At 42.6% G+C, this 12,034-nt stretch overlaps 1 protein-coding gene across 1 annotated transcript in view; it reads left to right on the forward strand.

Moving 5' to 3' along the window:
- Window positions 1–1,367: 1,367 nt before the first annotated feature.
- Window positions 1,368–12,034, forward strand: part of ism2b (isthmin 2b) — a 16,225-nt gene continuing 5,558 nt past the window's right edge. The window contains exons 1-2 of the mRNA XM_037685738.1: window positions 1,368–1,469; window positions 11,036–11,287. Of these exons, the coding sequence (XP_037541666.1) occupies window positions 1,368–1,469; window positions 11,036–11,287 (354 nt within the window). The remainder of the gene's footprint in view (window positions 1,470–11,035; window positions 11,288–12,034) is intronic.

Consider the following 12,034-nt stretch of genomic DNA (forward strand, 5'->3'; position numbering starts at 1 on the left):
CCCCTCTGCAGCCGTCATTTGAGTTGAAGATAAACCTCTTAAAGGAGTTTGTAAAGCCATAATGTTTGTTGGAAATATTGCCGCAAAGATTAAATCACTTGAATACGAGTTCACTTCTGGAGTTGGTTTCTTTATTTACCACAAACTGGAAGGAAATCTTTTAAAATGTCGACAAAGCCTTTGAAATGACGATGCACGGCAGAGATCACCAAAACTCTGCAAAATGATTTAGAAAAATATGAGTATTGAACTGAGAAAAGATTTCAACCTAATTAGGCTTTTAATCATTAACAGTTGTTTTGTAATTGTCTGTAAAGGAAAATGTTTGCACAATAGGATCAAGGTATTATATCCGTTAACTTTTATTAAGTCTAGTCGGCGCATAATTGACGGAAAGAAAATGTGTGAGGACTACGATCAAAACAGGAGAGCTAACGTTAGCTTAGCCCTTCAGCTGATGTGTGAAACGTCAATTTATGTGCAAAATAAAATGGACTACAAATAAACCACTGTTGGTGGTTTGTTTCGGTCAAAGCAATTTTTTTAATTTTTTTCAAAATTCAGAACAATCAAACCAAAGCTTTTACTTTTGGTCAGGAAAGAACGGAGGACTCATTCCATGAAAAGGTCCCGGAAGAAGCCGCCCCCCGGACATGAAGGGGCCCGCGGACCGTCAGTTGACCATCACAGATTGTCACTTCCACCTTGTCTAATCCTTGATCCTTGTCACAAACCTCCAGTGCCCCCCCAGCACAGCTGTGAGCGTCCCGCCCCCTCAGCATGGAGCCTCTGAACTTGTGCGTAAAACAGAAAAGAGGCGAGTTCACTGAAAGCGCTCGGCCGGGCGACAGAGGGGGTGAACTTCAGCTTGATAACGGATTAACGCAGGAAACGAATCACCGTTTAACATCCTGGTGTCCGCGTGCTGGGAGATACACGCGCACGCGGCGAGTGAGTCACACTTTGAAGTGAAGCTGAATGAGCGCGCGCTGGTGCGGACGGGAAGACTACGTGGGGGGATTTAACTTTCTGGTACTTATAGGGTCTCTCCAGCTGTGAAGGTTGAGCTCGTGCCAGCGAACGGACAGACGGATGCAGCGCGAGCCGCTTGGAGCAGACATGGAAAGCGCGCGCAGGAACTCCGGACGCCCGTGCGCATCTTCATCCTAAAAGCGACTGACGAACTTGAAGAAAACTTCTTTTGACCAGAGCTAAAGTTTGAGTGATACAGGAGGGGAGCACGAGCATCTGCGCCCGCAGGCTGACTTAAAAACAGCCAGAGAGAGAGAAAAAAAATACTTTTTAGTTTTTAGTTATTATTTTTTTGGTTCGTTTGTTTTTTGAAGGGACACATCAAAGAAGAGAAGATGCGTTCAGAGGTCGTCAGGAGATTTCAGATGCTGCTCGTGCTTTGCTCCATCAGTTTGGGAACAGGGTTTCCAACAAAAAGCAGGAATTTTGCTCATAAAGTAAGCTCTTTTTTTTTTTAAATAACTTTTGTTAAGAAATAGCCAGTTTGTTTCTAAGTTTGTTGAAACGCAACATAAGTTGGAAGTGATTTTAATGTTATTTACCACCTATTGCTTTATTTGTTTTCAGCTAGCTAAATGATCATTTTGTCTTGACGTTCTGCCCCTTTTCTCACAACAATAATATTTTAAATGGCCTACTTTAAGTTTTAGAACATCACAGAACATTTATGTGATATTAAAAACATTAACTTAATTTTAATAAAGACTGACAACAGTTATTGCCAACATAAGTAGCTCCAACAGGACAGTGGCAACAATATTAATATCTTAAAGCATTATTCAGGAGCTAGCATTGAATTAAAGGGATATTTCAGATATTTTAAGTAGGTTCTGTATAAAGGATATCTTTTTTTAAATAGTTGCAGCTCTTTGAACAACTGCAGTTTGTACACAAGGATTAATTCTGACTGGACTGACCAATGGTCCAGATGTGTCTATGATCTTTAAACAGCTCCAGTCTTTAAATTTTAAAGCACTTCATGCAAATGTTATTTTATAAACCTTTACCATGCAGTCATTTTTACATTACATAAATGTTTTAATGATCCTGCTAGAAGGGTACCAGCCTGCATGGAATATGCTACAGCTAGCAGCTACTGCCATTTGCACCACAATGTTTATTGTCAATAAGTGTCATATAAGTGGTGCAAATGTTTATAAAGTAATGTTTGCATTAAACCCTTTGAACATTTTGGAAATGGAGTTCTGGGAGGACAGCGGTCCACTTCTGTCTCAGCTGCTCTCAGATTATCCAAACCTCATCAGTCTTATCAGATGTAAACTCTGTTTCTCTAAACTGACGTCCTTCAAACAGCTGCCGCCAACAGGTAAGATATTAGTTGTTTGTAACTTCTTCACACTTCATTTGTTTGTACCATAACCAAAAAAAATATATATATCTCATGAATCATTGAACAAGTTTTTCAGAAAGTAATCACTGGATGTATTTCTACAAGTGATTAACTTTTGGAGTCAACAGAATCCAAGATGGCCGTCACAGCAAAGCATTCATGGCAAACACAAAAATTGCTGCAACTAAGGCAGTTTTACAAACCAATTTTAAACCTGATATGGTAGTTAGGGCAGCACAGTTGGTAGAACTCAGCGAGTAGGTCGCCGGTTCAAATCCCAGCTGGGGGCCTTTCTGAGTGGAGTTTGCATGTTCTCTCTGTGCATGTGTGGGTTTTCTTCGGGTACTCCGGTTTCCTCCCACAGACCAAAAACATGCATGTTAGACTGATTGGGAACTCTAAATTGTCCCTAGGTGTGAGTGAGTGAGTGAATTTTTTTTGTCTCTGTGTCCCTGTGATGGACTGGAGACCTGTCCAGGGTGTCCCCCACCTCTCGCTCAGTGATGGCTGGACATGGGCACCAGTGACCCCCACGACCTGAAAAGAAAGAAGCAGGTTAAGATAATGGATGGATGGTAGTAGCTCAGAGCTTTTCACAACATACTCTGAGAGACACACACTACACTGCCAAAAGTATTTGCTCACCCATCCAAATTATCTGACTCAGGTGTTCCAATCACTTCCATGGCCACAGGTGTATAAAATGAAGCACCTAGGCATGCAGACAGTATTTACCAACATATGTGAAAGAATGGGTCGCTCTCAGGAGTCAGTCGTGACATTTCCTCATTCATAAATATTCCACAGTCAACTGTCGGCTGTATTATAAGAAAATGGAAGTGTTTGGGAATGACAGCAACTCAGCCATGAAGTGGTAGGCTACGTAAACTGACGAAGCGGGGTCAGCAGATGCTGAAGAGCATAGTGCGAAGAGGTCGCTAACTTTCTGCAGAGTCCATCACTACAGACCTCCGAACTTCATGTGGCCTTCAGATTAGCTCAAGAGCAGTGCACAGAGAGCTTCATGGAATGGGTTTCCATGGTCGAGCAGCTGCATCCGAGCCATGCATCATCAAGTGCAATGCAAAGCGTTGGATGCAGTGGTGTAAAGCACACCGCCACTGGACTCTAGAGCAGTGGAGGAGCGTGCTCTGGAGTGACGAATCAGGCTTCTCCATCTGGCAATCTGATGGACGAGTCTGGGTTTGGCGGTTGCCAGAGTCCTGACCTCAACCCGACAAAACACCTTTGGGATGAATTGGAGTGGAGACTGAGAGCCAGGCCTTCTCGTCCAACATCAGTATGTGACCTCACAAATGCACTTCTGGAAGAATGGTCAAAAATCCCCATAAACACACTCCTAAACCTTGTGGACAGCCTTCCCAGAAGATATGAAGCTGTTCTAGCTGCAAAGGGTGGACCAACATCATATTAAACCCTATGGATTAGGAATGGGATGTCACTTAAGCTCATATGTGAGTCAAGGCAGGTGAGCGAATCCTTTTGGCAAGGCAGTGTATCACTATTTGCACAAGATCTCGCATAATGTTGTCTTTAAGGTTTGACCAAAATGGCTCCACCATTTCTAAGCACAAGATGATCGCAGGCTAAAATGCTGAAATTCCATAAAAAGTGGTGAGAGATGTGCAGCAATGATGATGATAGGACTTCAAGGGCCACTTGTGGCCCTCAAGCCATATTTTGCCAGTGTATGTCATATAGGCCACATTAGTTGTTTATATCCAGGGTTCTGAAATTATTTTAATTTTACCTGTTAAACGTAATTCAAAGAAGTTCCTTTAAACCTCTGAACATGTTCAGCTGCCAGCCTTTACTTTCAGACAATAATCCTGGTAACTCCCCTAAACGAATACATTTCCACATGAGCACAAGTTGCTGTTCTTTCCCCCAGCTCCGCTCCTCTCCATGTATAGTAACATTTGTGATGCCTGGGCACCCACCTTGCCGTCATAAATCCGAGCTCGGCATGCAGCTCCATACGCTGTGCCGTGTGTGGCGTTTCTAAGGGGATGTTTGGGTTACACACAGACATATTTGGAAATCAAAGTCTGTTTGTGCGTGTGTCAGATTTAGTCTTTGAACTTTCCGTCTTGTGTGGCCTCCCATAGATGCCCTGTTAGGACTTTCTCTCTCATCATCATCTGTCTGACTGATGTCAAAGTAATAAGAGACAGAGCAAACGGAGGGAAGAGGGGAAAAAAAAGTAGAAATCTCACTGCAGCTCATGTGTTCTTTCAGTTTGACGAGTGGATGACTGTACCTGTGCTTGGGACATGCTCAGTGTACGTCCATGTGGTGGGCGGGGCTTCTGCGCCCAATTTTAGCTCAATATCTGTAAGTGGCTGTTATAGCCATTTCTTGTTTTTTAAATTCTGCCAACTATGGTGGCCATCGATTGCTGGACATGGGCACCAGCGACCCCCGTGACCCAAAATGGAACAAACGGGTAAAGATAATGGATGGATGGATGGATGGTGGCCATCTTGAATCGGGGTGGCTCCAAGTGCTAATCAGTTTTAGATGTGATGACTGTGTGAGGGTCTCACTTCAGTTGACCTCATGGTTCTTGAGCGCTTTTGCTAACAGACACAATTACACCAATAGTTGTTGGCTTTGGAGTTGGTACGGATTCAGGTTAATCTGAATCACTCAGTTGAGTGATCTGGTTCACTTGAGTTACTAAGTCAGTCATGCTTCAACCCATTTCCTGGGATGCAGCTGTTTTTTCAACAAACCTGCTAACTCACAGACTTTGTCTGCCAGAGGACGTGTAGGACCAGGATTAATTAAGACTCATACTCACGAGTCCTGGTTCAGTGCAAGGATTTGAATCTTTAACCTTGTGTGAGTCCATAACTGACCAGCTCAAACTGGCACAGGTTTGATCAATTAATGCTTGAATGATGTGTTAGGAACAACTCTCAGCTACTTCTTCTTCTTTCGACTGCTCTCTGCGTTGGGGGTCGCCACAGCGAACTGTTGCACGAAGACTTGGGAATTGTTTTTATGCTGGTTGCCCTTCCTACCACAAATCACCGAGCTACCACAGCCCTCTGTGTGGAGAAGAGAGCTGCTATCTAGGGCGCCCGGAGGAGCAGATGGTGGGGGTTGAGGGCCTTGCTCAAGGGCCCCGAGTGGGGCAAATGAGGGTGCAGGCAGATGTGGATGCTTCACCTATCCCTAGGCCTGTCATGATAACAAATTTTGCTGGGCGATTAATTTCCTCAGAAATTATTGCGATAAACAATAAAATTGTTTGAAATTTGACAATAATTAGTAATTATTGTCAAATTTAAGAAGAAATGTTGGTTAATTTTATTTTGAGTGTAGTACCTTTTTGTGACCACTGGATGGCAGTATAAGACCGTTTGAACCGAACGATGGATAGTGAGGGAGCGAGCAGCGTGTCTCTTTAAGAAAAATGGGAGGGAGGCCCCGTGACGTGACATGGGCTGTCTCTTTTTCCTTTTTTCCGGTCCGCAAAATGGCAAACGCTCGGTGTAGTTTGAGCTCTTTAGCATAGCGTTTTTCACACAAAGCTTTTAATTAATTTTTTTTTTTTAAATCAGTAAACAAGTTCTCAGCTTCTTTTTACAGAGAAAAACAACTTTTTAGACGAAGGCACGAGTTTCAACCGTGAATTTTGGAGCTTTGACAAGACGGAGGTTTTTTTTTCCCTGAGGTCGGCCAGTTAGATTAGCTAGTATCTTAGCTTCTCAGCTTAGCTGCTTTTAACGATCCCAAAATGTGATTTTGGACGATTAAAACTAATTTTAAAGAGAAAGAGAGGGGTCAGTGAAGAGCACCGGAGTTGAGCCTTTTATCATCCAGTGTCTTCAGCAGAAAGAGAGACGAAGAAACGATAAAGTCGATAAATGAGGTTGATAATTTTAATTCGTCATGTGGTTAATTGATTTATTGTTTATTGCTACAGGCCTACGTTTCACACCCACATTTTTTATGTTGTTAGTAATGGGAGTTCAACCGACGATCTTCTGATCACTGCCCCACCCTCTCTAACCTCTGCACCACCACTCCCAACAACTCTCGGCTACTACCACGTGAAATTTGAACTCAATATTTGCAAAACTGTGAGTTCCATTTATGTTCTGTTTGATTAGTTAGGGTTGCTGCAGTGGCCATCTTGAATTGGGTTGGCTCCAAAAGTTTAGTTGTAGATGTACGTCAAGTGACTACTTTTTCAAAGTTCTGTTAAAAATTGTTTGGGGGTTCTTGAGATATTTTGCTGACAGACAGACAGACCAATGAAAGCACTCCGACACGGGTAAAAAAAAAATCACTGCCTGTATGTGGCGGGTGACTGAGCATCTCGCTCAGGTCAAGTGTCATTCATCTGCTTGTTTACGTTGGCTCTTTTCTGTGTTAATGTGGAATTTCCTGTTTTGGGGGGGTTAAACAACACCCCCCTTCAAAGTAGAGAAGGAGGATGGTCGAGCTGAAGTGGCCTCGTTCCCAAATAGTGTGACCTGTTTGCCCTATTTACTCTCTGCTTTGTACCCCATACCCCACCCCCGGCCCTCCAGCCTCACCCCAGTTCCCCTGAGTGTACATTTGTTGTCCCGTTTCTATTTGAAAAAGATGCCGATCAAAGAGCGTCCATGGTTTATTGTTCTTCTGTAATGGTTTGGAAACGGCCAAGTGCAGCGGCCTTTGATATCTGCGAGCACATAAATCAGGGCTGCCTCACTGCCTGCCTTCCCAGCCTCCCCACCAGTTTCACCTGATCTCATCCCTGCCCCTCACTTAAGCTCCACTCATCCAGACCTCCCCTTCCTAACCTGAAAGCGTGTCGTCGTCAGCAGTAGCGCCGACAGTAGCGTCAAAAGGGTCCAGTCTTCCAGTTTCATCTGAAAAGAAAAAAAGTTGCTCTGTAATTGGAGCTGCCAGTAATATCTGCAGTCTTCATGTCAGATCAGGGTCCCGTCTGCATCCTGGAAGCCTCTCTGTTTAACACACCGCATGCCATCACCAAGGAGCTCTTTGATCAGAGGAGCCCCTCTACCGAGAGAGGAGGAGAGCAGGAGGGGGAGGACGAAAGGAGGAGGAGGGTGATATACAGGGTGAAGGAATACGGGATCCAGATGTGAAACAACACGAGATGAGGAGGGTGTGAATGTGGTCTCCTTCAGCTTCTTTGTGCATGTGATGTTAGGATGGTGAGGGCCAGAGATGCACTTCACTCCTCCTATAGAAAAGATGATGCAAGATTTGTCCGTCATGCTCCAAGTATCACAAGAAAAAGCAACAAGTCTGCGATTTATTCTCACCGATTTTTATATTATTTCAATGTAACGATTGTGTCCTGTTAGGACAAGGTGTGAAGAGATCTTTTTTTGTAATGCCACTATCCTATCCTAATGGCTTGCTCCTTTTTCTATCTAAAAAATGTGTTCTGAAAATGTGCTGGCGAAGATTTTTTTTTTTATTATTCTGAAAATGATAAGAAGGCCGTGCTTACAGCAGCAGCTTCGTGCACTCCACCCATCTTTCGGATGGCTGTACGTACACATTCTCGTTGTATCTCGGTGCAATGGTAATAAAGCTTATTCTGATTCTGATCAATCGGTATCTTACCTGCAGTAGATAGTGCTTTGATCAACCCGAGTTTGTAGAAAAATAGTTTAATTCTAAGTGAGATAATAACAAATGTGGATTCCTGCTGTCTTGAAACAACTCTAATCTAAAAAAAAGATAGCTGTTCACATGAACTCAATGTAAAAACCTTTAAGTTGTCATCAGTATGTATTACTTTGTCATATAAAAAAAATTAAGTCCAAGTAGCAGCAGCAGCAACAAGCTGTAGCACTTCTGGTGCAGCCAGGAATATAAAATATATCCGTAATATATGTAATAATATCCAGTCAGAATTTAACTCGTGCTTTTTATAACATTTTGTGCAAGAAATGAAAGTGTTCACATAGTTGGGATTTGTGATTAATTAAAGTTTACTCACCCTAAGTCCTGAAGCTGAAAACCCTCTAAGGAAACATAGGCTTCAGGTGCAGAGACATGTGCTGTTGCTAACTCTTGTAGCCAGGGAGCTTTTATTTGTTCATTTTCTAATAGATTAATATGCTGGGAGATGCACGTACTCTTACGGGAAAGCTGAGCTCACCCGTGAGCTATATGAGGTGTTTCCAGTATATACTGGTAATCCTTTCAAAATAAACTACCATTTTAAAAATCAGTGCTTAATTTGAGCCGGAACAGGATCCGGGAACTCTTATTTTGACAGGGTGCGTTCCGGTTCCTGTTCGTTTGGATCCGGTAACTCTCAGGCTTACTAATAATAAAGTTGTGAACAAATACCTTGAACAAATAAAACTTATATTGGATATGTGAACTGAAAATAATTACATAAACACTCGTTTTAAACACAACAGCCACCTATGAGCATACGAGCTGCCCCTTCAAGTATATTTTCCGCTTCTACCCTTGAAAAAATCTCCGCCCCTAAAAGAGAGGTGGGGGGTGAGTTCTGAGATAGCCAGGCAGTCGTACGTGGGCAAGAGCTCACAGGCAGCTGCAGGCAGGCACCTGGAGGTTTCCCATGTGGAGTCGGACAACAGTGAGCAGGGACTTGGGCTCAGAACTGTCAAGTAAGTGTGGGGGGGGGGGTATGCTTGACAGAAGTGGAGTGTTTACAAATTTAGGTAGACGTAGATGTTTAACAACCCATAAAAATACACCAAAATGCAGGAAATCGCATCTACTTTATTCAAAATTTTGTGGGGGAGGACCCCCAGACCCCACCCCCTCCTCGATGGCCCACCTGCTATTTGCATTACGGTATTGATCAGTTTACAAATTAAGCCCTGTAAAAAAAAAAAAAAAAAAAAAAAAATGCGGGGATGTTCTGAGTTGTTTATCTTTTTGTTTTGTGCTCAGGAAGGGGTGGGCAGTAGCACCCCAACTAGAAAAGCACCGTGACAAAACAACTTTGCATGTCACACTCATCAAGTGCTACGGACAAGATCAAAAGAACATTTTCACTGAAAATAAAACTAATGTACACATTTTCTGCTAAAAGATGAAAACACCTGACGCATGCTCAAAACATCCCATAAGTGCTAATGTGTTGTACTTCTTTGAGGTTTTCTAGATTAGCATGTTGACATTGCAGCTGAAACCTGAAGTGATTTGGGACTTCGTTACTTTGGATTCATTGCCCTACACATCATGTTTGCTTGAAATCTTTCCAAACACTGTATTCAGTTACAAAGTCAAAGGCTGACTCCTATATTTGACCAACGATGTAAGCTTTTTAAGAGCCGTTCACAGGCAGTCCCTGAAATATACACCGTCTTCTACTGGCCATAATTGTAAATCATCTACTCACTGACCAAGAATTCAGACGGTTCTCTTTGGGCTTTCCGACTGCTACTGTTTTACTGAGCGCACCACAAAATGGTTCATTTTTTTATTATAAATTCTTATCCAATCATATGTAAAGGCCAATTTAGCACATGACGTAGCTGAATGGCAGACAAGTGTTCATTAGAGGGTGTGGATACGACTTCAAACAAGCGACATAGATGCGTGTCCTTTAAAGGCAGCTCAACAGAGTCAGACAAGCAAATAAATTAAATTCTTATTACCATTTTTTGAATACATCACCCATAGCTAACATTTGCAACCATTAATTAGTATTACTTTCAAGGCTTGACGTTCCCTCTTTGTCATCTTGTTTCTTTGTAACCGTAAAAATCAAAAAAGGTCACATGGAGCGGAGGCCCTTAATGACAGCAACAGAGCAGGTTCAGACACACTTGCATCCGCCCAGGGGTCCCACGCCTCCCAGGCCCTCTCATTAAAGCTAAAAGAGGATCTCTCTGGCACAGGATGCTCTTTGTCCACAGTCTGGATGCCATGACCACTGTGGGAAAAAAAAAAAGCAAAGAAAAATGAAACGAACAGTGGCTGATCTCTTGGATTGCTAGTTTGATGCCTCACAGCTTTGTGGAACTGCTGAGCAAGCTGTGAAGTGTCCCATTTTATTAGTTTCTTAATGGAGGCACAACACTGATTGTATTTCCCTTCAATAAACCACCAAGTTTAGCATATGTTGTACTGATCATCAGCTCTTAAACAGCCTGCAGCTTTCCACTCTTTATCGCCCACCGCTGAAGGCAAAAGGCAATAATGTCTTTGTCCATGTTTGTGTGTAAGTGTGTGCGTGTACTATGTGACTCGTATACCACTGGATGGCTTTTAATACAACTTTCATGAGGTAATCAGATAAATAGTGTTAAATTACTTTTTAAGTATATGAATGTTTCTGTTCAGTGCCCTGAGATGAGACTTTGGCGCTATATAAATAAACTGAATTGAATTGATCTTGGATGTTCTGTTAATCACTCTCTAACTTCTTATCGCAAGATGATCTTAATGTAAAACGCTGGTGAGAAAAGCAGCTGGTGATATGGATTCCTTCAAGAAATTCTTGGCGCTTAAACGTTTTAGGCTTTTTTAATATATTTAAAATGGTGTTTACTTTGTTTAGTCAGGACAGAATCTAACATTAAATGTTCGATTTATTTTTTTTTTCTTCACTATAACCCCTTGCAATCTAAATAAACTGTTCTTCTCCACCTGTATATATTTTTTTAGATTTATGGCCAGCCAGTTCATAATGGTGGAGTCCAACCTGATGCTGAGGCTTCAGAGCAGCAGAACCAGGTTCAGAGCCTTCTGCCTGAGCCGCACAGCCAGCAGAGGAGGTGGTCTCACCCCCAACAACGCTCCGTTGGTGTTCTTCCACAGCCTGAGCCAGAGGAGGAGACCAAACCCTTCATCTTCGACTTCAACAACTTTCCAGACCTGGCCAACGCGGACATGAACTCACAGAACCCCAACATACAGGTGATTTAGGTGGATGTCAAACTAGCAACCATGTGTATGTCATGATGCATCCATCAAAACATATTTTGATGTTTTTTTATTTAAACTTTATTTAAACAGGTAGTCTCGTTGAGTCATGAGGACTCCTTTTCAAGAGAGACCTGTTTTAAACAAACAACATGCAGCGTACAGACACAATAAAAAGCAACTAAAATAAAACAATAGTGTTATTAAAAACACTGTTACTGTTAGCAGCATGGTCCTGTTAGAAGAGTGGTTCTGTTAGCAACATGTTTCTGTTAGAAGAGTGGTTTTGTTAGCAGCTTGGTCCTGTTAGAAAAGTGGTTCTGTTAGTAGCATGGTCCCACTAGCAGTATGGTCCTGTTAGCAGCATGGCACTGTTAGCAGTGTGATACTGTTAGCAGTGAGGTTCCCTTAGCAGCATGGTTCTGTTAGCAGCATGGTACTGTTAGCAGAATGATACTGTTAGCAGTGAGGTTCCCTTAGCAGCATGGTTCTGTTAGCAGCATGGTACTGTTAGCAGAATGATACTGTTAGCAGTGAGGTTCTCTTAGCAGTATGGTCCTGTTAGCAGCATGATCCTGTTAGCTGTGTGGCCCTGCTAGCAGTGTGGTTCTGTTAGCAGCATGGTCCTATTAGAAAAGTGGTTCTGTTAGCAGCATGATACTGTTAGAAGAGTGGTTCTGTTAGCAGCATGGTTCTGTTAGAAGAGTGGTTCTGTTAGCAGCATGGTCCTGTTAGAAGAGT

The sequence above is a fragment of the Nematolebias whitei genome, chromosome 12 (genome assembly GCF_014905685.2).
Source record: "Nematolebias whitei isolate Nwh7 chromosome 12, NemWhi1, whole genome shotgun sequence".
Lineage (NCBI taxonomy): Eukaryota > Metazoa > Chordata > Actinopteri > Cyprinodontiformes > Rivulidae > Nematolebias > Nematolebias whitei.